The sequence below is a fragment of the Coturnix japonica genome, chromosome 3 (assembly GCF_001577835.2).
Source record: "Coturnix japonica isolate 7356 chromosome 3, Coturnix japonica 2.1, whole genome shotgun sequence".
In the NCBI taxonomy this organism is placed as follows: domain Eukaryota; kingdom Metazoa; phylum Chordata; class Aves; order Galliformes; family Phasianidae; genus Coturnix; species Coturnix japonica.
Window position 1 is genome coordinate 3,383,633 of NC_029518.1, and position 26,498 is coordinate 3,410,130.

A 26,498-nucleotide genomic window follows, 5' to 3' on the forward strand; every position below is an offset into this window, starting at 1 on the left:
TTTTCTCTTTTTTCCTACTTAGTATTTATCACACAGTTTGACTGGACTCTTAGTAGACTGTGGAAGCACAGATTTTCTTTGCTTATTAAATAAAACCAAAGGTTTACTGAATTAATACACAACCCATCATTAGATTCACCTTTTTTTCTCTACAGCCTGAGCTCCTCTAATATTCAGGATTGCTGTTGTCCAGAAAACCCATATCCAACAGAAGCCTTTGCAGGTAGTTGTATTACTCAGATACTGAACAGATGAAATAGATAAAGAACTCAATCTGAATGGAATTCAGTTGTGACAGAACACTTTGTCTTCGGTATTTATGATTTTACTATCACACCTATAATGAGAAAATATATTTAATAGACCAGATGTTTCTGGAAGAATTCTGGAAGAATTTGTCACAGTAGCACTCCTGCCTTTAGGAATTTCAGAATGGCAGCAGAAAAGGTGCCCTATTCCCCATGTTTTTAATATAACATTAAAATATTGTCTTTGATTTGCACTTAATTACCAGAGGTAAGAATGTAATCTATTTAATGAGACATGAGGGGACAGAACTCTAAGCACAAAAGGATTTACCTGTCAACATGAAAAGCCACAAGACATCTTCAAGCCTTCAGAAACCAGTAAGCCAACATGAAGCAAACTAATATCTTCAAGTACTTCCTCACCTGTATCTTTAAATCAGCCTGTAATAAGAACTTTGGCTGCTGGACTTTCCCATCTAGACAGTAAAATGTTTGCTCTGAAAACAGAAGCACATATTTCTTCTCATATGATTACAAAGAACAGCCAATTTTTGCTGATGATTCCTTCTCAGATTGTGCTTTCCCTGTAGCCATCCCTACCTTTGTCTATCAATTTGTATGACATATTTCCTCATCTTTATTCCCTTACTAGCAAAACAAGCAGTAATCAGGATGGAGAAAAAAAAAACAGCATATAACCTTGCAGTTGGGATGAAAAAAGAACAACACAGGAGGACAAGGAAAGATAGACTTGCAAGATGTCTTGACAGTTGGCATGGCACAGCATCTGACTTCTTGTCTACAGTGGCTGCAGATCTACTTCTTCTCAGATGGCTGAAAGAAGCTGCTTTTTGTCTTCTCAACCAAAGGAACTTTATTTTTCCCCTCCCCTCTCAGGCATTAAAATACAAGCTCATTCATACTGCTTAGAAATAATGGGCTGTCTCTACATTTATCTTACAGTAGAGTCAACCTACACTGCTCCCCAGGTTGACTCTTCTTTCCCTTTCCACCTCTCACCTTCGCTACCAAGCCTGTTCTATTAAGCCTCTCTCCAAACTTTGATTTCCGAGGTTTGTGTAGCACAGTTATACCTGTTGCTGTACTAATTCTAGTCCCTTTGAATGGACAGCATACTTTTCCCTTTCCTTCTCTGAAACTTTCTTCAGTGTATTGGCAATACTGATGCTGAAAAGGCCTCTTGGCATCCAGTTTTGTCATTCCTCTGCATTCCGCATCAATCCCAGGCTTTTAACTTTCAGATTCAGAACTTTACAATTCTCATCTATACTTAAATTTCAGGCATTATTTCAGCCTACCACGCAGTTTGAGTTCTCCATTCCAAATGACCCATTCCTGAGTCCTTCTGAAAGTGTCCTCTGCAAGAAGAAGAAAAAAAAAAAGACACTTTTTGTCAGAAATGCACTTCTGAAATTCAAGATCAGCAATTATCAGTTCTCCAATCTGTGGAATTGAGGTAACAGCCAATTGAACAAGGGGGCTAAAATAGTTGCACAGTAACTGCCGTACCATCAGATGAACAGATGTCTTCCTCTGGGCTGCCCATTGACAAGAAAAACTTGTGGGAAAAATGGGCACATTCTTAGAGAACTGAAGATTTGTCTCATCAAACTTTTATATTAGTCTGCTTTCAAGACCTTCTTGTGAGGGCAGATTAGTCATTTTAAAGAGCACGTGTAAACCCAGAAAAGTTTAATTCAGAGTTCTGCTCCTGATGCATTTGTAATATTCAGTCTCTGTCTAGCACTCAGTGATAAAAGTGGATTTTCTTACCTTACATAGCAGAAGCTGCCTTGAACAGCACCTTCCAGCCCTTCCAGCCCTATAACTGCTTACTCCCAGATCTCATGTAAGGGCTGACTACCACTAAGGCAGGATCTCTTTCTCTGGAGATTGCTCCTTTGTGGAGTTTACTGTGAACCTTCAACATCAGTGAGCATTTTCCATTTATCATAGATTATCTTTCTATCATGATGATCTTTCATACAAAATATCTGTTTTAACCTCTGTTTACCTATATACAGTAGAATTGTATATCTGTACAGTTGTATAACTGTGCAAGCACTCAGACAATTGAGTTTCCCTGACATAAATGCCTGTGGAGAGAAAATGAATGTCAAGATCTTAAGCCAAGCATTTGTGGCAGCCTAACTCATCATTCAATCTAGAAACGAAGCGCACTCATTCCCTTAGTAAATAGATAGAAGCTACCATGATTTATGAACAATGGTATTTTTCAGTAATGCATTTTGTCAAGAAAGCATTCAGTGGGAACAAGTTACTACACAGAATCTAACACAGCTTGCCACATTTTTGCTAGTGTGCTCAATGTCCACACAGCTAGAAACTGCACATTAAACTTATAGACCGATTTTACACTAATTGTGCTCACTACAGCCTGGGAGAGAACTAGGTAACTGGGTTGTTTCAGTTCTATCTTTAGAAATAAATGAGAATTACTGCTTGTTTAGAATAATTTAAGATGTCTGACTGTGCCCGTTCTAAGCATCCATTAACAAACAGTGGCTTTTACTTGACTTCCCACTGCATTAAACAGCCATTTCAGTACACGAGACAAAGCGGCTCATCAGCTGGAGGTTGAAAATAAATACTCAGAAAGCAGGCATACAAACAGAAGCATTAAAATACATCTGTCTTATGCCAAGATTCACTTGCAAATTCATCTCAAGTGCTACACTAAGTCACATCAATGTGTTTTCAAGATGGTTAGAACACAATATTAAGACCCCAGTTAAATGGAGGGATTTATTTAGCAATACTCAAAAGCAGAATCTGGAAAGATAGGTCTACAGAAGCATTTTTATGCTGCAACATTTAGTGTTTCTTCTCCAAAAGAATGGTGAGGCATTGGCACAGGCTGCACAGGGAGGGTGTTGAGTCACCATCCCTGGAGGTGTTCAAGAAACCTCTAGATATGGTACACAGGGACATGGTTTATTGGGAAATATTGGTGGTAGGTGGACGGTTGGTCTAGATGATCTTGGAGGTCTTTTCCAACATTGGTAGTCTATGAAAGTATCACGTAATACTTAGATCCCTCTATAGTTATGGGCCTCTGACTTGCATCCTGAAGATTTCTGAACTGATGCACAGATGCTGTGTGACTGATCAGAGACACAGGAGAGGTAGAAGTGAAGCCAGGCTGCCCAGCAGTCAATGCTGAAGTAATGTTATCTGTCAAGTTCTGCTACTCACTGCAAGGAGCAGCAGGGAAACATTTCCCTGCACTTATAGTCCCTTTCGGTTCATAAACCTGAATCCTCTCCCAAAGTGGAATGACTAAGTTTACTCCAAAGGTATTTAAGGGGCCGGTAAACAACCATTACAATCCCTTTGAATTCAGTATCTTTGAAATCTCTAAACACAGAGTTATATAAGTTATAAATAAAAGTCCAGTCTGCCAATAAGGGACCATTAACTCCCAGTTATTAAAAAGCATCAGCCAGCAGGCTTCAGCATGACCTGAACAGAGAGATACAATCATCCAACCTATTTGGTTTTCAAAGTCCCTCTCTTCATACACTGAGCTAAAAGGGAAGGAAAAATAAAACAGAACAAAACAAAGCCCTGTAAGCTGCTATTTGGGAAAGTTCAAGTATAAATAACACAACAGATGTTTCTGTTTGTTTTGTGAAAGGCAGTAATCAAAGATCAGTCAGCCATGCATCAAACAAGTGCTCTCGGTCTGTTGACTGAAGAGTGGTGTGACAGCACCTCAGTGCCCCCTCCAGAGCGCCTTCGAAAGGCAAAAAACAAATGTTAAGGATGTGCTGTTTGAGATCTGAGTAACAAAACCACTTGGGAGTATCTACAGCTCTGCTGTCTTCTGGAATTACGGAAACAACCGTAGGTGACTGAAGAACTTCAAAGACAAAAATAAGGCATGAATGGGATGCTATGCAGATTAAAGTCACGTGGATGCAAAGCTATGCTTTACAGTTTGGTCCTGGCTACCAAGGAAGTTCAGTGTTGGTTCATTAACTAAATCTCTCTACAGCCATTGCCTCAAAAGTACAGTATCTCTTCTATAACATCAGGCTTTGTGGCTGAGCCAGGAAAGATACTGACTGCAAAAGATAACTGCATCAAAAGCAAGTACTTTGTGGAAATGATACTGTCAATTACAAAAGCAACTATGATGACAGTAAGACTAAAATAAGAGCTCACCTCTCCAATGGTATCAATTATTTTCATAGTCCACCTATGGAGTAGGTACAAGATACGGTTTATATTTACAGGTCTTGTCTGTTTTACAGCTCATCTATTTTAATAGGAACATTTCAGTTTCCCAAGCACTACAATTTATAACAGAAGCAGGAAGAAAGCAGCAGTCCAACTTGGTACCATGCTAAGAAGATGCCCTCCTGGCACCCAGGGGGCAGCCCCCAGCCTGTCCTTATGCTGCCAACATGGGGCACAACCCACACCTCCCCTTCATCCTGCCCATCATCCATGGGATGCTAGCATGGCATGCAGGGTAAGTTAGGGGAATTGCACAGACAGCACAGGAACACATACAGCTACAGCACCACATCTTCAAAGGAGAGGTGTGTAATGCAAATAGAAGAACGTGCATTCCCAGAGCAGTGAGCTCCTGTAGCCATAACAGCCTGCTGAAAGGACAGAGGTGAACATGCGACTGCCAGCGTACAGGAGGCTGCTGGAGAAGAGCGTGCAGATAGCTGAAGGTGTTTACTCATATTTTATAAGGCTTTAGTACAGCCATTTATCTGTTATATTGCTGCTATTAATCCTAAACATGCAGTTCACTGACTGAGGGTTAATTACAATCTATTAATAAATCAACAAACCACTTTGATCCTTATTTGATTTAAGCCATGGGTCCTACACCTCTATAAGCACATGCACGTCTCAGTGTTTTCTGCTTGACACTGATACACAACCCTTGGCTAAAAAGCACAGCTTCTCATTTTCTATTTTATTTTATTCTTCTTCTCCCTCTCCTGAGAGCATTTAAGATATGCAGAAAATCAGCTGGCTAGCTACACCTGTCAAATTCCCTTTGCTGCTGACACTTCTCTCCCAGGACTTCCTACTCTCCAAATTGGAAAGATATGGATTTGATAGATGGATGTTCAGTGGATGACAAACTGGTTGTGAGATCATATCTAGAGAGTGGTGGTCAATGACTCAGTGTCAAGATGGAGATCAGTGACCAACGGTGTCCCTTAAGTGTCAGTACTGGGTGTGGTGCTCTTTAACATCTTCATCACTGACATCAACAGTGGGATCAAGTGTGCCCTCAGCAGTTTGCAGATGACACTGAGCTGTGTGTTGTGGTGAACACACCCAAGGGATAGGATGCCATCACAGATACCAATGCAAGCAGAGCAGAGGGTGCAGGAGAACCTCATGAGGTTCAACAAAGCCAAGTGCAAGGTCTTGTACCTGGGTTGTGGCAACCCTGACTATCAGTATAAGATGAGGATCTAAGAATGGAGCACAGCCTTGCTAAAAAGGATCTGGGTGTACTGGTGGATGGCAGCTAGACATAAGCCAGCACTGTTTCCTCACAACCCAGAGCCAAACACATCCTGGGCTGTATCCAAAGCAGTGTAGCCTGAAGGGTGAGGGAGGGGATCTGCTCTGTGCTGTGAGACCTTGCCTGGAGCACTGCGTCCAGTTATAGTGGTGAAGCTGGTTTTCATGATATAGTATTTTGTAGATGCTTGCAGTTTTAAACATTTGCAACTCACTGATGGTAACATCATTCAAACTTCAATGCCCAACTTATATGAATGTTCTCATCTTCTACAACATGAAAATCACCACCCATTCTGTATTAGTATTTAAGGTTGGCAAACAGCCATGATGCTCACTGATCTTTTTTCTTTTTTCCTCGCTTAATTTTGATGAGCTGGAGGAAACATTACGGATTACCTCACATGCCAATCTATTAAGTGCTCAATGCTTATGCGATCTTCAGCTTCTGTGCGCCAGTAACTTGTTCTCCCCCTTCACATACCAATTCAAAAGTCAAGAAATAAAAAGGAAACTGACATTTCAGTGAAGATTTGTATGTTCATTACATTCATACAGCACTGTAATGCATTTCAAAATTTATTAAACAAAAATTTGTTTGTAAAACACCGTCGGTCAGGGAAACAAACACCTTACCCGTCAGTTGCATGCTCCATAACTCCAATTAGCATTGCTCCAATTTATTTATTACTCTCTACTTCTTCTGTTCCCAGCCTTTTTCCACATTAATTATCAATACTTTTTTTCTTCTGAGTGATAGAAAGAAAACCATTCATCCATTTCTCTCTATCCAGAAGATACATTCTCCCACTTCTAAATCACATCCATGCCTTCCTGTTTGCATATTCCACCTATGGAATGTGGAACCAAAGAAGAGGACATCAACTCTAGGATAAATCCTTCCCTTCTTCCTTGAGTGCACCAGAGAAGTGCAGTAGAAGCCCATCTCCAATTAACATTTACCCTGCACATTCCCACCTCCTCATTGCCTTAACACATCTGAGTCACCAACTGAAATGACTGGAAATTAACCTGCTGAAGCAAAAATGCATGAAGTTGCACAGTCATTTTACATACATTTCCATAGCAGCTCAAACTGAAGAGTTCCTCTCAGAGTACATAAACTTTGTTTAAAAGACAGAAGCTATAAAGAGAGGTAGTATCTTGTTTCAAGATATGGTATATGAAAAAACTTAATAGCACTGGAGAAACAAGCTTTTCAAGTCTTCATTTTAAGGGCTGTCAAGGTTATAGGATGACTTATACTCTATCTCCCTTTTTCCAGGAGTTTTCCAAAGGAAAACAAAAGATGAGCTCCTTCCTCTTGAACTGTTACAGATTAGGCTTGTCAAGAAGATGGTTCCTGTCCTTATTGTGCTATTTTATACCTTCTCACTCATTTCTTTCAGCCAAAACCTAGTACAGAACACCTCCTTCTCCCCCAACTCTTGAATTAGTCTTCCATCCAGCTGAATACTGCATAGATCGCTTCCTTCAAAAAAGCATTTTTGTAATTTTGAGAACTGAACACTGGTTAAGCAGCAGGTGGTAACTTTAATACCTGCATTTGCCTTTGAATCATAGCTCAGTAAACCCTGACAGAATATTAAGGCTTCTGCCTACCCTGTCTAATTGGCCTGTGCACACCAATGAACTCCACCTGCTGGATGATCTTCTTACAGCAAGCCAAGGGAAGCTTTCTCTTAAGCTTTCATTAATACAACACCTGAAACAATGATACATTTGTTTTAACGACTCACATCCATACTTTCTATGCTTTTCCTTCCTACCATTCCCTATCAGTACTACAGTCAAGCGAAATCATGGAGTAAATTACTTCTTAAGGCCTCAGGATAACGGGCTATACTCATCACTAAGATTCCTAATAGTAGTTACGTACAAGAGAAGTTATAGCCCCATGCAACATCTATGGAGGTAGAAAATAAACAACAGACAAAAATCACATTAAGTTGGTTAGATCTGTGTATTTACTGGTATTCTCCTATGGTATGACTTAATTTTGTCACCAAGTAGTGTTGTTTATTATGACCTACCATCCTTCAGAAGTGATTTGAAAACACGGGGTCATGTACGCTCATGACTTGCAAATCATACTTGGAGCAGTCTGTCCCATTGAAACACTGGAAGAGGCTTTACATTAGAGAAAAGGAATTTAATCAAATTGGGAGAGCATGTACTGCTTAGAACACTTTTTCTCTAGAAAAGGAAATGAAGGCCATTTTACATAGTTGACATAACACAGGCATTCAAATTCCTTGCTGAGTGCAGATTATAACTACAAAGTGTTGTAACAAATCAAGTAGAAGTGGAGACTTTCTGCACTGACAAGTTCAATAAGAGCTTCAAACTGACTTTTAGTACTGATGAAGAAGTATTTTGCTCCTCTTCTAACAAGTTCTACCATTTTTTGCCAGATCTCCTAATGAAACTGTTGCAGAACCTCTCTGTGCAGGTCTCACCTAAGAAGAAAAGAGAAAAAAACATACAAGGGTCATTTTAAAAATGAAAATATCTTATAAAATTTGTTTAAAGCCTCAGTAATTTAAAACACATCCTCAAAGAGAAAGTAGTTGAGCTTCACATGAGCTGTGATTCATGAGATTTACAGCCAGTCAAGTAGAAGATCTGAAGTGGAGCAGGTACGGAGCCATCGCTCTTTCAATGCATTTCTGCCATGAAAGGAAGGGAGAAAAAGAAAAGGTACACAGAATATCAGTGTTAAGAAATAATATGTTCCCCAAACAGTAAAAATCAGGCATGGCAATCCTCTCATAATGACTCGTGGTGAAAGATTTGGGACAGTAAAAATATCTCAGACTGGTATATCAACATAGTTCAAATTCTGTCACTGTAATTAAGGTTAAAAATACCTGTTCTAAAACAGTATTTAATTCTCTTCCGTCCCTTTTCCTCCCCCCAAATGGAGGTCAGAGCAAGTTAAGTTCTGAGAGTCATTTCAGGTTAACTCCTCAGCTTACTTACTCCTCAAATGGTTACTTCAGGAGTAAAACAGAAGCTGAAAATTCACAGCAGACCACAGAGAACAGATCTCTGACCTCTGCTTCCCAAAACAAAACTGTTCATGGAGTTACTCTCCTGTCATACTAGATTTCAGGGAAATGAGAGTAATGCTTTCACTACTATAATAAGCTTTAATTGGAGTTATGATGCAAATGTTAACTATTTCACATCTGTATTGCTGACACATAAAACGTTGAGGTTTGCGCAGCATATACTTGCCCTGCAAGTCTTCTATAACCTCAGACAATCCTGGACAGTTTACCTGAATTTTGTCGCTATCCTAGAAGAATTCAAAAGCTTAATTTTAGAGCATATTGAGTTAAAACCATAGCATTATATTAACTTTCAGAACCCGACACCTCAGTTCTAATTGAGAACTATTACCCAGACAAATATACTGCCTCAACATCTCCGAAGAACTTCGTTTAGTGGCTCAAACACAATCAGATTTTAATTGAAGTGCCATTGTTCTCTTGTTGGTTTTAGAAGCAGCAGCAGGAGTGTCTCAAGTTCTTTCAAGCAAACCTAACACTCTCTGACACTTCTCAATAAAGACCAAGCAAACTCTACTGGGCCACTACCCAAAGATATACTTCACTGGCTTTCACTGATCTCAGTAGCAAGTTCAGAAACTTAGCAAAGCACACTCCATGCAAAAAAAAGGAATTACTTCTTATTACACTTTGCTAATGTGCCTGTAAATTCTATTTCTTATACACCAGCAGCTCTGATGTTTCAGACTATTCTTTTATTGTTAATTAGCACAGTCAGGGTGCCAAAGCCAGCTCCTGACAGCCATCCCAAATCCGACATGGCAGTGAATGGCGGTGATATACAAGGAGAAAATCCCATTTCTCTCTCGCTCTGCCAGCTGCAAAAAGCAGCAAAGCTCATACAGAGCGTCTCCAAACGCTGCACCAATAAATACCTGAATTTGGTGAATCTACAACAAAGAAATATATGCTCTTTCTTTTGTTATTAACACTATGTAGCTAAGAAATTCTTGGGGGTTTATGAAATTGAAAGCAATCTCAGGTAGAAGTACTTACAACAAGGAACTCCTAAAACAATAACGTCAAATTATTTTCTTCCAAAAAGGCACAGGCTAACACAATCCGTATACTTTTACTTTCTCAGAGGAAGGCAATAAAAGTGCCTCATGAACTCCCTTAGAGATGCACAGGTCTTGATTTCCAATAGTGATTTTTGCACTTTTCACGTGTTATGTCTATTCCACATTACTTCTATCTAGAAAGAACAACAATATAACAACGAATGGCAAGGCTGGCAGGTTGCTTTCCTGCATAGTAAGTCCTTGTCCAGTTCAGAATACTTTCCAGAGTAAAACACCTATTTCCAAGGTGTTATTTAACACAGCAAGAATATAACTGTGTGTAACACAGGCTATTCCACTACCACAACTTCTACTACAGCCGCCATATTGGCGCATGCGCACAGCCGTGATCGGTGGGAGTAGTGTGTCCCTCTGCGGCCGCCGTAGCGGCGCGTGGTAGGCCCTGAGCCTGGCGGAGCGGCGTGTGTCAGGTGAGGCGGTGGGGGCGGCCTGGGGTGGGCCGAGCTCCTTTGTGGCCGGGGTCGAGGGGGTGAGCGGGGCCGTGGGGGACAGGTCGGTTGTATTATTGTGTTCTTTTTTCATTCCAGCCTTCAGTGAGGTCAAAAATGGCATCCCAGAAGGAAATACTGAGCGATGGGCGGTTCAGCCGTGTCGCCCGAGATCCCAGGTTTTGGGAGATGCCGGAAAAAGATCGTAAAGTCAAGATTGATAAACGCTTCCGAGCGATGTTTCATGATAAGAGGTTCAAGCTGAAGTGCACGGTGGATAAAAGGGGTCGGCCTGTTAACTATACCTCTGTGGAGAACCTCAGGAAGTTCTATGCCTTGTCGGAGTCTGACTCTGAGCTTTCAGAAGATGATAGTGCAGAAAAGAAGAAAAAGAAGAAAAAAGCGAAGCCGAAGGGAGAAGGAGAGTCTGTAAAAGTGATTAATCGGGGGGGAAGTAAAGTGGATAAACAAGGGGTGGACCAAGCGTGTGAAGTGGGGACCAAACTAGATGGACTTAGGAATGGAGGGCAGAAAGATACATCTAGATTCAAGTTGAAAGAGGACTCCAGAAAAAGCAGGACAGAAATGGATGAGTCCCAGGAAGACAAGGACCTTGTATGTGATGGGGAAAATGAGGAAGGTGGAGAATCAAAAAGGTCGGTTTCAGTTCAAAACAAGCAGAAGACTTCAAAGCCAAGTGGTGCTAATACAGTTAAAACTCCAAAGAGGGACCATTCACAAGAATCAGGTTAGTTTTTAAAATACCGAGTAGAATTTGGCTAAATTTATTTGGATACTGTGCCTGTTTTATCCATGAAAAATCCTTATTTCACTAAATCAATCCTGGCAGCTGACTTGGGTTCATTGTTACGGATTGCAGTGAGCTGCTCACAGAATCAGTACTTGTTCTCTCTTTGGAGACATTCATGTCCTTCCCATTGGTGGAGCCAAAAGTGTTTGTTAGGGTAGTAAGAAACATTAAATATCATAGAATCATAGAATGGCCTGGGTTGAAAAGGACCACAATGATCACCCAGTTCCAACCCCCTGCTATGTGCAGGGTCACCCACCAGCAGCCCAGACTGCCCAGAGCCACATCCAGCCTGGCCTTGAATGCCTGCAGGGATGGGGCATCCACAGCCTCCTTGGGCAACCTGTTCCAGTGTGTTACCACCCTCTATGTGAAAAACTTCTTCCTAATATCCAACCTAAACCTCCCCTGTCTCAGTTTAAAACCGTTCCTTTTGTTCTATCACTATCCTCCCTCATAGCGTATCAGTTTATATTTATCAAAGTGAATATCAATGATAAGATCTGATGCCACAGTCACTTTAAGTGTAACATATCATAACAGTATGAAAAAAAAGATGTTTTTTCCTCTCTGTAAAAGGTCAGATGATGTTACAACATAAAATCAGATACCTAATGTTTGTGTTTCAGTGACTGCTTGCAGAGACAGCGGTGCTGAAAGTGACATCAGCGAAAGCCAATTAGAGGAAGAAATTTCTGCAAGGGAAAGTTCTGAGCGTATGCAATCAGAAGAAGATGAGCTGGAAGACAATGGGGAAACAGGCAAGGATGAGGAGTCAGAATACAATGAGGAAACAGATGAAGAAGGTGGTGATTCAGAAGAGGATGGAGAAAGTGATATAGAGCCCGATCTGGCTAGAGGAATAGGGAACATTGAAACAAGCTCAGAGGATGATGATGACTTGGATGATTTGTTTCCAAAGGAGCCACAGATTGAGCATTCATGGGGTGAACTAGATAGAGATGCCCCTCGTGGAGATGAGGTAAAACTGCTGCATGTGACAATTTACTATGTAAATAACTCAAAGATGTACAGTCATGAGTTTCTTGTAGAGCTTTGCCTGTGTAACAACTTGTGAAAGTATTTTTCATAATAGTTTTTGGACATTTTTGATTACAAAATGCAAGTGATGGTGAAGCTGGCCATGAATGTGAGCCTTCCAGTGTTCTCTGATGTCTCTCTGTCTGTAAGCAGAGGTTCATCTGTAGATAGATAAGCTCTGTCTGTAAGTAGGAAAGAAGCAAATGGAACTGTGCTTTACCACTTGTGTCCTTCTATCTGCTGTGTTGGTTGGTTTAGCAATTAAATAGATGCCAAGTCTTGAGGAAAATGCTGTTTGTATTTTTTAAGTAGAGCTTGTTGCTGGCTTCAGTATTTACACAGAGCAGTTGTTAGAGAATTGTATATTCTCCATAGTGCTCAGGAACCAAACTTTGTTCTTTTTGTTCTCCCCATTCAGATTACAAGCAGATTGGCAGTTTGTAATATGGACTGGGATAGAATTAAAGCTAAGGACTTGCTGGCTTTATTTAATTCTTTCATACCCAAAGGAGGAACTATATTTTCTGTTAAGGTAAGACCTGATTTTTGAAAGAATGTAATCACACAGAATCACAGAATGACCCAGGTTGGAGGAGACCTCAAAGATCATGTAGTTCCAACCCCGCTGCCTGGCAGGGCCACCAAACTTCCACATTTACTGGATCAGGTTGCCCAGGGCCCCGTCCAACCTGGTCTTGAACACCTCCAAGGACGGGGCATCCACAACCTCCCTGGGCAGCTGTTCCAGGACCTCACCACCCTCCTACTAAAGAACTTCCCCCTGACATCCAACCTAAATCTTCCCTCTTTCAACTTAAATCCATTTCCCCTTGTCCTGCTATTATCAGCCCTTTCGAAGAGTTTACTCCCCTCCTGGATATAGGTTCCCTTCAGGTACTGAAAGGCTGCAATGAGGTCTTTTCTTTAAAGTTAAGAAGATATAAAACTTGTGGAATTGAACCCTTTAAAATCAGTGAATTGTAAAAGCCTTGATGAGATCTTTTTCTTAACTGGTGTACAATTTGCTACCGCAGTTAAAATTTATTGTTGTATTGTTTTATTTCTAGATTTATCCTTCAGAGTTTGGAAAAGAAAGATTGAAAGAGGAAGAACAACAAGGGCCTAAAGAACTGTTTGATCTTCCGGAGAATACAACAGAGAAAGACGAGTATTAACTTAATATTCTTCTAATAATTTCAGTCCTTGAATGTTAACTATATGGGTGGAAAATGCACTGAGTGAAACACAACCTCCTTTAACAGAACTGTGTGAATTATTCCCTTGGGTAAAACTGAATAGATATTGGTAGAATGTCTTGCTGTTTAAAATCTGCACTTATTAAAAGACAGGGAGAGTGTTTCAGTGATGGGTATATTTGAGGAGTTGAATTAAAATATTTTGAAGATAGGAACCTCTTTAAGTCAGCTCACTTAATTCTGTTATTTTCTGCTTTTGCAGGCTTTATAAGGAAAAACTGAGAGAGTATCAGTTTAAGCGACTGAAGTACTTCTATGCAGTTGTAGAATGTGACTCTCCTGAAACAGCCAATAAAATATATGAGGAATGTGATGGCCTGGAATTTGAAAGTAGTTGCTCTTTTATTGACCTGAGGTAAATCTAATGGTGGCTTTCTTATATATCCTAGGGGGGGAAGGGCATGAATTTAAAATCAATCTAGAATCGTGTGAACTGAACGATGTTTATTCTTTAACCAAAGTTGAGGTTGTTATTGTTTTTAAAAGAAATTGAGCATGCAATGAGCTGTTAAGGTATGGGAGGCGGTGGTGGTTGTTTCTTTTCTCTTTCCCTTTCTTTTCGTCTGTTTGTTCCTCAGGTTTTTTTATGTTGAAATGGTAAGTTTGAGGTTGACACAAAGTAAGATGACTGATGATCAGTTTGTGGTTGGAGTTTATGTTCTCTCATGGGTCAGTGCTTGGTGGTGTTACTGGAGGCATGTCGTTGTTTGGTGCAGGTCCGTCCTGTGTTCCATCAGTCCCACAGAGGCCATCACCAGGTTCTCATGCTTCATCTCACAGCAACACTTGAGCACTTCAATGACATTTTGCTCCTTCTGGTGATTTTAGAAACTCTTTAAGACTCACAGAGTAGTACAGATGTTTCAGAGGTACCAGGAGGGGGAGTTCTGCCATCCAAGGCAAGATAAGATACAGGTTGAATTCATGTCTTGAGTCAGTGCTTTGGCTTGCACTGGGGCATTTTCTGGCTGTCTATACCACACTCCCTGGCCAGATATTTGTGACTGCGTTACTATATCAGGCACCATAGGGGGAGGATTCTGATCTGCCACAGGGACATGATGTGGGTTTACTTAGCAATGAAGACTGGAGTGTTGACCACAATGTTAGTAGGTCATGTACTGATTACCAGAGGGACTACTGAGCCTCCAACAGTCTCCCCCCAGGGTGCAAGTGGGCCACACTACTTCAGTCCTACATTCACCTTCCAGGGCAATTCTATTCTATGGGTATAGCGTTCTAGATTCTCAGGAACAGGGAGCAGAAGGTTGTTTTCAGTACCAATCTGAGGTCTTACCTGATTGTCAGTGCCCACAATTTGGATCCTAAAAGGGGAAGCCCTAGTTGTTTGAAGCATCTTAAGGGCACTGGATCTACCATCCCTAGGTCTTTTGTTCAACTCCATCAAGGTTTCATGCAGTCTCTTCATTCACCCCTGCAGGGTCTGAGAGTCTATCTTTAGAGCAGCCTTAAGGATGTCATTATAACGTTTAGTGAGACCTGTTCCATTAGATTATGTGGCAGATGAAATAGACGTTCAGTGTTCTTTTTTGCCCAGCTTTATACTGTTGTGTCCATGAAGTGTGTACCCTGATCATTCTCAATGACCTGTGGAGTCCCACATGCCACCATTAACTTGGTCAAAGGCTTGGTGGTGTAGACCTGGTTTGCTTTTGGTACCGGTTAGACCTGCATCAGTCCACTTGCCATGTAGACACAAGATAATGAATACCAGGCACCCTCAGTTCACAGAAGAGGTCCTATATAATCAACTTGCCACCTTTGGTGAGGGTTATGTCCTCTGCCAAGGTGGGCAGTCATCTCTGGCAAGGGTTTTGGTCTCAGTCTTGAGCAAGGCTCACAATCATGATATGCCTGGATAATATCTGACATTGTTAGGTGCAGCCCCTGTGCTTTGGCTGCTGGCCACATCATCTTCTGTCCAGCATGTCACAGCTTCTAGTGTACCCAGTGTGCAGTATTCTCAGAAGGAGAGTTCTCAGTCCACCATACTTGAGCCAGCATGTCAGCCTCATCCTTTTCCAGTGACTGCAGGGGGTGATGTCTCTAAATGTGGTAGACATAGATGGTTCTGTGTTTAACTGCATGCATATGTCTGACCACATCTTGCCCCAGATGGGTTGGGCGTGGATGGTCCAGTCTTGGGTAGCCCACTGTGCAATACAGAGGGTGAGCACCCAATATACAGCCCAACTATCTGTGCGCATGTTCAATGCATTGTCACCAGGTTCCATGGTGATAACCATCCACCTGGCTTGCAGCTCTGCCCATTGGCTACTCTGACAATCCCTCTCTTCAAACCATATGGTGTCAGTGGAAGAATGGTATGCCACGGCTTTCCACTTGCTTGGGTCACTTTCATTGGGCCCATCCTTATACGAGGCATCTTTAGGAATGGGATATTTCCCCTCTCTTTTCTCCTGCTTCTCATTATTTTGTGATGATGTTCCTTATTTGTGAAAAACAGACTGTTCATTACTATGAACCTTCCCACTGTATTTGAATAATAACATTTTATCTACCTTTAAGATTTATTCCAGATAATGTTACATTTGAGGATAAGCCAAAAGACACAGCCTCAGAAGTAAATGTATCTGTATATAAGCCAGAGTACTTGACATCTGCTGCAATGGGAACATCAAAGGTATCTTTACAATCTTTTCATAATGTTTTTCTAATTCATTTAGCTTTATCATCAGCTTATTAATGATAGAAGTAGTAGGGAAAACCTTCCTGCTTTTGCTCATCATTTCAAAATGGAGACCTCAGTCATACTACGAGATGCAAGCATGTTACGGTGTCCCAAGTTGTGACCCTTTAAATAAGCTTCTTTGTTAAAAATTGTAGACTGTATATTTTACTTCATTTTAGGTCTGTTACAAGTTGCATGTGGGCTTACTTTGTTATCTGCAATTAAATCACGTCATTTGCTTAAAATGGCTATTTGGATGCAGTTCGGCAAGAGTGTTTTTAGTGCTAATGTCAGGCTTAAACATTTGCTTCCCTTCTTGTAACAATCTTCCTACTCAGTCTTATGTGAAAGCCTGAATGTTTATCTGCTCTTGAAATGATCTACATTGGAGAAGTGATTAGTTGAGAACCAAGCCATTTCTGTGGGATGGTTTGTCAGATGTGTTTCATCTTCCAGCTGAGGGTGCAGTTGTGTAAACACTTTTGCTGTCCCTGTTGCAATCCATGTGTGATTCCAGGATTGAGATTGTGTTGGAGGATTAAAGTTGATGACTACTGCTTCAGTTCCAGTATCAGCTGCCCCAAAGGAAATGTGGCTTACAGAGATTTAGTGTTGTGCGACATGATGTTACAGAACCCTTAAATGCAACAGGAAACTTCTTCACTCTTTCATGTAGTTAAAACTCCTTGAATTCCTTTTTCAAGAAGAAATCAAATTGAAATTCAATTGATTTTAATAAATGATTATTTTAGGTAATCACTGTGGGGAATATTAGCAACACGTTTAAAACATTTGTACCATTAAAGAAGCAATTTTCTTTAAAAAGTCTGCTTTAGAATGTTTAGTTTTAACAGATTGGCTTCTACAAGCAGCTATCCTATTTTTAAGGTAGATATCACATGGGATGAAACGGATCATGAACGAGTAACATCACTTAGCAGAACTTTTAATAAAGAAGAACTTCTTGACATGGATGTTCAAGCTTATTTGGTTTCACCCAGTGAAGAAGAGGAAGAACAGCAGCAAGGTACCTTCATTATTAAATTTTGAGCACAAAGTCATTAGCTACAGCATTTTAAATGTGAGTCAAATGTATAAATTCCATATAATTAGAAAATACTTTTGAGTTTTTCCTTTTACAGTGACAATATTATACTCATTATTGAAAAGCCGTGATCAGGTTCTCCTATGAAAATAACATACTTTTCCCCCAGAGCTAAATGGCTCTGGAAGAAGCAGATTGGACAGATAAACATCTTCTTCTCTTAGATAATTCTAAACCTGGTTACTTTGTCTGGGAATGATACAGGAAAATGTCAGGAATTACTGTGTTTATTTATTGCCTTAGGTGTATTTCCTAAATGTGAAATTCAACTGACCACTTTGAGGCTCTCTTTCATACCTTTACTTTGTTTTTCTAGGGGAAGGTGTAGCTTCTGAAGTGGAAGATGATAAACCAAGGAAGAGCCAAAAAGATGATGAAGAGCAAATTGCCAAGTACAGAGAACTTTTGCAAAGTATCCAAGAAAAAGAGAAAAAGCAGGAAGAAAAGGATATAGAAATGGAGATTAAATGGGTTCCAGGTAGGCTTGTTAGGTTCATTTGCAAGTTAATTTCATTTGTTAAAATAGCAGAACTGTTCAAGAAAAGGAGAAACTGGCTGTCATCCTCTTGTTTAGACTGTCAGGCAAATAGGAGCATTTGGTGACTGCTCAAAGGATTTCATTGCAGGCCGTAGACCAGGAAGGTGTGACTTGTCCATACTGGGGGCAGCTGGCGTTGCACTGGCTTGAGGGTATGGGACTGCAGGCCGATACAAGGACACAACCTGGTCTGCTTTTGTAACCAGTGAGACCCAAGCCATGGTAGAATGCAGCCTCTTCTCCACTGATTTCCATATTCCATTTTGGAATGTGGATCTCGGTTGTACTATTAATTTTGAATTAACTTGGGCATCTTTTGTTTTATACAAATGCTCCTTTTTTAAATTCTTGTTCTGTATGTGTACTAATTTAGTGAAATCAATTAAACTTCATGAATTTATGTCATACCTAGTTCTTCATAAGACCTGTATTTGAAAACATGCATTGCATTAAAATAGTTATGAGCTTTAGTTGTATAATTCAAATAACTTCTGACAAGTATTCTCCCAGTACACTTAAGGGAAGGCACTTAATGTCTGTTATTGGACAAGTGCCTTCCCCTAGCCCACCAACTTGTTTTACTCCAAGTGCCCACAGCGTGTCAGTATTTCCATTCCTGGAGTTGCTCTGTTAATATCTTTTAATTCTTAGCATTGGAGGCAGCAGCGTTTTCTATTAGAAGATTTTGCAAAGATGTTCAGTTGCAGTGTGTCATACAGAAGCTGTAACCACAATGAAACCACAATGGAAACAACTATACTAGGAATATGCTGGGTTTATATGGGGTCAGGCATTATTTAATATAGGATGAGTGTTCAGGTTTTGGAAACCTTAATTTAGCTTGTGGTACTGGTGCTGTCAGTACCAGTGCTGTGGTACCGGAGGCTGCCTTGCCTCTCCTGACTCTTGAGTCTGTCAGTCTACTCTGGTTCATATTCAACCTCCTGGCAAAATTTAGTCTTCATTGATTTCAGGCAACATTTGTAGAGAAGGTTCAGCGCTATTGAAGGGGAAAATATTTGAGGGTGGAATTGAGCAGGAGGTTATAGTTCTGGCAATACACACAGCTGTGGTTATGCTTTCCTATGGAACAGAAGCACATTAATTATTAGTTTGTTTTTCCTTGATCAAAGGTGCTTATTTAAATTCCAAACGAGTTCCACACAGAATGTTCTGGGAATTCAATAATGGTTTTTATGTTCATCTCTTAAGTCTCCTTAAATTAGTTCTAAGAAAGTTCTGTCTGTTTAACTATTTTTATTATCAAACTTTGCCTGGTTCTGATTGACTTCCTGCAAAATCACTTTGCTGCCAATACATTTAATATAGAGAGTTACAGTGGTTGAACTGAAGAACTTTTTCAATTGATAGTCAGACTTGAACTCACTTAAAAATTTGAGTTTGAGCACCAATATTTACGCATGGTTATAGAACACGTACTATGCAAATCATTCCATTAGTCTTGAATCATAATAGCTTTAAATAAAGCATAGTGCCAGCAAGAATAAATTAGGTGTACTTCCAGCTTTCTCTGGTCTGTTTCTTTGAGGCACAAAATTAATGTTATGTTTAACCATCCATTTTCTTAATCATATCTCATTTGATTAACAATCACCATGCATCCTTATCCAGCTCTCAAAGCTCCCTTTAGAAGGTGAAGAGGAAGAAGAGCACAGTTGCCATTCTTAATTATATTCAGGCAGGTTTTCATACAGCCCTCCCTCTCCATTCCAGCAGCGAGCAAAGCAATATGCTTAATTTTGGTACAGTATTATCACTTCTGATCATTTACTTCAAATGTCATTTAGTTGTGCACTAACATATATTGCCATTCTACCCTCTTTTCGTGACCCTTGTTTTGTAAAGATTAAGTGAGAACAGTGATTCTTAAATTAAATAACATAAATTAACATTTTCTATGACTAGTTAATAATTCTACCTTTCCACCTCTACAATCAAAAGTCATTTGACCACTTAAATATGCTCTTATTCTCAGGAAGAGTCCAGTCACTTTTTCACCAAAGCTACTGAAAAATAATCCAAAGTAATTGTAATTAGTTTCTGGGAAGCAAATGACTCCGTTTTCATTGACTCTGATGTGTATGGGAAGACCTATGCAATATCCTTGCTTTACTTTGTCATAGCTTTGTATTTATTTGCTGTTTCAGTGCCCGGTTTTTGCAGTGGTGCTGGTTTACTGCTTACTGCTAGTTCTAGTTTCTTTCCAGCATATTAGAAATCCTTATTTGCCATACTCCCTTCTTCCTAAAAGGAATGATTTAATACATTTTTAGACACTGTCCATATTTCATGTTTCTGACATGCTGTAACCTGCTTTCCAGCCTTTTTGAATGATTTTTGGAGCGTAGTCAAGTGTGAGAAGAGAAACTGGTGTTTGCAGTTGGTCGGAAGAATGTTGAGCTGCTTTCCTAGGGACAGATAGGACTATCCATAAGGGCTGTCCATCCTTTTCCATTGTGAATGTTGTTTTCAGTTCCTTGTCACTGAGGAGAGCTGGAAGGAATGATGAGGAGCAGGCATTGGCTTGAGAGGTGGAAAGAAAAATGGAATCCAATCTAGGACACCAGGAGAGATCCAGGTTCCATTTCTGAGCAGTAAAGCTGGTATGAGAAGTGAGAAATGAGGATTTGAGAGCTGGGTAGGGACGGTACAAAAGGGATAGTGAAGAAGAGCAAGAATTGGTGCCAGGATGGCAGGTATCAGACTTGGAGAGGGGGAAATGGAAACATGACTCCAAAACAACACCAAAGGTCTACCAGTCATATCCTAAAGGAGGATGGTAACTATTGGATTTTTGACTCATTTCTTAGAGAAGCTCAAGAAAAACAAGCAAGTAGTGAGTGAATGAAGGAGTTGCAGGTAGGGGCAGATACTTTGCTTGGTCTATCACCTCCTATCTTGGAAGCGAATTCTGCCTTTGTGATAATTTATTCTGCTTCAGCGTGTTGCAAGGAAAATCAGCTAATCTTTTTTTACCATCTTCTTTCCTTTTTGAGAGCGCCCAAAGTTGTTTACTCTGGATATAATATAGCTATAAAATAAAAACCAATCCATTAACTGTTCCTAAGGTGACATTTCTTTGCACAATTGAATGATGCATGTTATAGGAAGCTCCTTTCTGTTTCCAGAGTAAGGTATAATTATGTTTGGTAATTTGGCCATACAGTTCAGTTCATAACATATGTTCAGGAAGTTAGTTGTACATTGAATAGTGTAAGGTAAACTGCTGATCACAGCCTGAACCTCTGATTAACCATCTGAGACAAGCGACAAGTCATCTGCAGGAGCACAGGTGAAGGTAATTCAGCTGTGCTCCCAGAAGGGGTGGAACCTGGCTCCACCTCTCCTAGATCCCATTTAATGGCTGACTGCCACTAAGGTAGCATCTCTTTCTGGAGATTGCTGCTTGTGGAGTTTTTGTGGTGAGCTTCAGCACTGGTGGGCATCCATCTCAACTGAAAGCCTCAGCACTGGTGAGTTTTTTCTTAGATACTCTCTGGCTATCCATTTATTCTGTAATTAGAACTATACACTTGTAATTTTCCAACTATACAAATAGTGGCTATACAGCTATATATCCAACTATACAAATAGGAGCTGCATGCTAACTAACTGTCTATCAGTCAGGGTTATGGTCTTCTGAAAAAGAAAAAATGCAGTTTATTAAGCTGATCTTCTTGATAAAGATGTTGCTCTAAGCAATACTTATATTGTTTTCATGGACTTTTAAAAGAAAAATTAGGGAAAAACCATTTGGATTCATCTCTTTTTTTTTTTTAACTTTTTTTTGTTGTTGTTGTTCTAGGCCTGAAAGAATCTGCTGAAGAAATGGTGAAGAACAGGTTGGAAGGAAAGGATAACTTAACTCCATGGCAAAAATACCTGGAGAAGAAGAAAGAAAAAAGAAATCTTAAAAAAAAGAGAAAGGTAATGTCCGCTGTGGTCAGATGCTGGGGGAGCTGCTGTCTGTTTGTTCTGGATAAAGTAAATAAAAAAGTTGTTGTATAATGTACAGTACTGTTTTAAGGTTTGAATGCACAGCAGTCACTTGTTTGGAAAGATTAGAGTGCCTCATGAAATCTGCAGAGCTAAGGGATGTGTCAGTGTTGCGCTGAACAATGTCACTTATCTGTCTGATTTCTAACGTATTAACTTTTCAGTGCATTTGGGAGGGTCTTTGTCACTGTATGTTTTTGGTGGGAAGTAGTTAGAATTCGTGATAGTTGTAATTTTGAACCTTTTCAGCCTAGGATAAAACAGACGCTTGTTTCCCACACCTGGAACAGCAAAGAATGAATAGCCCTGCAGAACTATTCAACTTTGAAATTACAAAAGTAAATGTGTTTGTGTATGGAACAGCCATTTAGCAATGTGAAAATTGCTGTTGCTTTCTTTCCACATGTGAAAGGTAATTGTGAGGTAACTGCAGTGGCAGAGAAATGCAGGAATAGGTGGTGAAACTAAATGTTTGTTTTGCTACTAGACGTGGTAAGGTTGTAGTGGTTGACTTTGTAGTAATTAATAGCAATCAGGTAGCCATTACATAGCTAGAACTACATCCACTGCATGTATTTGTTGGTATGGTTAGACTAGTGCGTTACAGTCCATGGCTGCAGCTAATGGAGTTCCTTGGTCTGCGTTAAACACTCGTCTTCAGGTAACAGGAAAGCTTTCAATCTGTGGTCCAGGCTTTAAGTTGTGAATTTGTCTACTAGCAGTTTCCAGTCATTTCTAGTTTGGTGATGATTCAGCATGCAGTATTTTGGTTTTCGTGTTCCTAGTTTCCAGCAGAAGAAACATTTAATTGCAGTGAATTTTTAGTAGCTGATATGATGGTTGAAATAATGTTTGGGTTTTGTTACAGGCTGCTGCTGAGAGAGAAATGAGTGAAGATGAAATTCCCTCTGATGTCGATCTCAATGATCCATATTTTGCCGAGGAACTTGGAAAAACAGGTGAGTTAAGACAGGTAACTTCTGGAATAAATGTGCCTTCTAGCAATGTGAAAATTGCTGTTGCTTTCTTTCCACGTGTGGAAGGTAATTGTGAAGTAACTGCAGTGACAGAGAAGTGCAAGAATTGGCGGAGAAATTAAATTCAGGATATTCTATGAGATGTGTCTGCAAAAGGAGGAAGGGATTGAAATCCAGAATGTGTTTGAGGAGAGGGACTATGTCAGGTAGCATTTGTGAGTTCTGAAACCAAACTGTTTCGGCGATGATGCAAAGTTTTTAGTGCTGAGAGTAATTACAACCTTTAGCTATCTAGGGTCATGGTAAGAAATTAATTCATTTTCCTCTATGGAAAAAGCCTTACTTCGAAACTGGCTCCTGATTCATCCCCATCTGCAACAACACATGTTTTTGAAGACTGAGGATGAACTCATGGTTATACATATAATGAAGGATGAGGGAATATAATTGGAGGGGACTTCTTTGAGGGATGGATAGAAAGGCTAAGAGATTTACTTAGCTGATTCTAGAATCACTGCAATCACTTTGCATCTCCATGCCTTGTTTACTTCTCTGTCATGTAGTCAGTTCTGCGAAGATAAGAATGATTTCAGAGCTGCCTATATCTTGCACTTAATTTTTTCTGCCATGTAACAATATAATATCTGAATCTGATTTTCTTGCACATATTCTAAAACTAAATCAACAGTTCAGTTCTCGGGCTTTATCAGAGTGCTTTATCACAAGAACATTCAGTCTGAACAGTCAATCATATTTTCATCCCCATGGTTCTGTAAAGAGCCTTTTTTTGCATTGTATTTCTTGCACCTGCATGGCTAACAGCACAACATGGCTTTAAATTTCAAAAGCAATTTGTGTGGGGTTTTTTTGTTTCGCTAATATATTTTATCTCACTGAGATGGCAGATTTAAGCTTCTGTTTTAACTGTTCTTGTTTGATGATTTCTTCTGAATGTTGCTTTCTTCTTGAAGGATGGAAGCATCCAGTGAACTTTTGTATTCAGTTTTCCAAATCTTACACTGTAGTAAGAAAATGAGGTGAAATGTGAGATTCTATTGATAGATCAATTATGCTCTCATGCATAAGCTTGAATGAGTGTATGAATACCCTATTTTTGCCTGTAGGTTTAAAGAAGAAGGCAGAGGTGGTTGAAAGTAACTCAGAAGATGAAGATGAAGTTGAAAAACGGAAGGTAAAGTGGCTTGAAGTGTGTAGATTTACACATGTGGCAGTGCCTGAATTCTGCAAATATGTAATGTATGTGTGAATGGAACTACCCAGTCTCCTAGCACCACATAACTTTAACAGCTAGAGCTTTTGGAACAAAACCAAGGAGAATGGTAGTTGGTCACTGACTTGACATCTTAAGATTATACCAGGATCTTTCTGGAAGATTATAGTTGAATGCACCCAACAGGGTCAAGTTAAGTTATACTGAAGTTTAAGGGCATGAAAACCAGGCTGGGTGGTTAGTCTCTCTAGCTTTAAAGCACGTTTGTCCTGTAGACTTAACATTCTCTCATTCTTTCCCAGAATGAACAGTTAAATCTATTTACTAAGTTTTTCTTTGTGGTTGTTATCATTTTGTGATTTGAATACAAATAGTGTTCATTATTTCTGTGCTATAGTATATAATTTTCAATTTTCAAACTGCTTTATCAGTTTAATTGAAGTGTGTGGCTGCAGTTAATCAATAAAACATAAAAGTCAACTGTTATATTTAATACTGCACCTCAAAACATTAATGCCGTTATATTTGCAGTAATACTGCATTGACAACACTATTTCAACTCGTGTATGTAGAGTCATACAGACTTCATGAACATGGTTGATATATTTTCATAGAAAACTATTCTGCTGTGTACTTCAACTCTCTTATTTTGTGACAGGCTGAAATGGCTCTACTTATGATGGATGATGAGGATGATGGCAGAAAGCATTTTAATTATAAGCAAATTGTAGAACAGCAGAACTTAAGCAAGAAGAAGAAGAAACTCTTAATGAAAAAGAAGGAATTATTAGAAGATGACTTCCAGGTAATAATGTACTTTTGATTTTCAGGTTTGTCTAGATAAGCCTAGATACTAGGTGTTGTTATCAACCATTTTGGGGGAAAACCAAGTGGTCCCATTTCCTTCTTTCTTGCTCTGAGTTGAAGAACTTGTGTCTTCCCCTTTGGGGAGGTATGGGCTCTTTTCAAATTAAAAACATGGTTTTTAAAAAAGTGGGGAAGGTTCAGATTTTGTGTAAGACAAGACAGTATGCAAGGCCTTGTAAGATAAGGCAGATATGGCCTTGTAAAATTCATTGCTACCTTTGTTCTGATGATTACCCACTGCAAGTTTCATTCTGGTCAGTTTTTAACAAGAAACTTATGCTTTGTTTGCTGATAGAGGCATATGCAGCACTTGTACATGCATTCATTCATCTGTTCTACTAATATTATCCTTTGATTCTCAACTCCACACTTGATGAATACTTAGAACTTGAGCAGTTCCAGAAATGGTGAACAATCTCATAAGCTATGACTCCTTAAGCTATGACTCCAATATTTTACTGTATTTAAAAGCTTTGCTATGATGGCCAAAGGTTACCTAAAATATTATTTTTCTGCCTTCAGGTAAATGTTTCTGATACGAGGTTCCAAGCCATGTTTACATCCCCCTTATTTAATGTGGATCCTTCCGATCCAAACTTCAAGAAGACAAAAGCAGTAGAAAGGATCTTGGAAGAGAAAGCTCGCCGAAGAGAGCAAAAGCAGCAAGATCTTCATGAGGCCAGCAAGGAGCAGGAGAAAAAGATGGCAAAGAAAGAGACTAAGAAATCCATAGATCCTGCCTTGTCAATGCTAGTAAAATCTGTCAAAAACAAAACTGAACAGTTTCAGGCAAGGAAAAAACAGAAATTCAAATAACTGATCTTTGTTTCTTACTCGGACTTTTCTTTGGTTCTTGTTCTTCTAACTGACAACATCGTCTGTTGAAGTTGCTACGGTCTGCTCTAATTCCTATCCCCCTAAAATAGTCAGAAAGGTCATTTAATTCTAGTGGCAAGTTTTAAGGTAACAAGAGTAACAAAAGCCCTTTCCTTCTGCTCCCCAAATTGTTTTCTACTGTTGGAAAAAACGCTTCACCAAACCACGTTTCCGGATCATGCAGTCTTTTAAAGGTAACAGGAGTAGTGAGGATGTATACAGCAATTAGCCATAATTACAGTTGTATTTAAAAATAAGAAAAAGTCTTCTGAAGAGGGTTGAGTGATGAGACTAATTGGGCTTAATGTCATTAATTCTGAAGAGGTCTGTAGACACCAATCATTGATTTATAATGGTTTTAATATAGCTGCAAATTGATGAAGTTTGTATATGTCTCTTTTGTGTATTCTGAAGATCTCTTTTGTATATTTTATATGGTTACATATGTGCTACATCATTAATTTTTCTTCTGAATTTCCTGGATCTTGCTAGAATTACTCACTGGGGAAAAAAACACCATTTGGAAGAACATCATTTATATATATCAGAAATAAAGGACTGAAAATTTGGCCTACATAATTTGCTTACTTAACTGTGTGGGTTTTTTTTCCTTTTGTGCCTAAGAGTACAGCTCTATATGATAGAATACTGAAGAATACTTGCAGACTT

The 26,498-nt window shown here is 39.5% G+C and overlaps 1 protein-coding gene across 1 annotated transcript; it reads left to right on the plus strand.

The window, feature by feature from the left end:
- Positions 1-10,271: 10,271 nt before the first annotated feature.
- Positions 10,272-26,408, plus strand: ESF1 (ESF1 nucleolar pre-rRNA processing protein homolog). The gene is made up of 14 exons (XM_015856738.2): positions 10,272-10,379; positions 10,497-11,145; positions 11,838-12,190; positions 12,668-12,781; positions 13,317-13,417; positions 13,708-13,860; positions 16,056-16,170; positions 17,107-17,245; positions 17,640-17,801; positions 21,688-21,809; positions 22,747-22,837; positions 23,980-24,047; positions 24,745-24,891; positions 25,476-26,408. Exons 2-14 carry the CDS (start codon positions 10,515-10,517, stop codon positions 25,767-25,769), a joined length of 2,490 nt encoding a protein of 829 aa, XP_015712224.1. The 5' UTR covers positions 10,272-10,379; positions 10,497-10,514; the 3' UTR covers positions 25,770-26,408.
- Positions 26,409-26,498: the final 90 nt, after the last annotated feature.

Excerpts from the sequence above, each read along its gene's own strand:
- ESF1 (XM_015856738.2), top strand. The coding sequence starts at position 10,515 with ATGGCATCCCAGAAGGAAATACTGAGCGATGGGCGGTTCAGCCGTGTC. Across the intron at positions 12,782-13,316 it reads GAACTATATTTTCTGTTAAG|ATTTATCCTTCAGAGTTTGG; the intron begins GTAAGACCTGAT and ends TTTTATTTCTAG. Across the intron at positions 17,246-17,639 it reads AGAGGAAGAACAGCAGCAAG|GGGAAGGTGTAGCTTCTGAA; the intron begins GTACCTTCATTA and ends TTGTTTTTCTAG.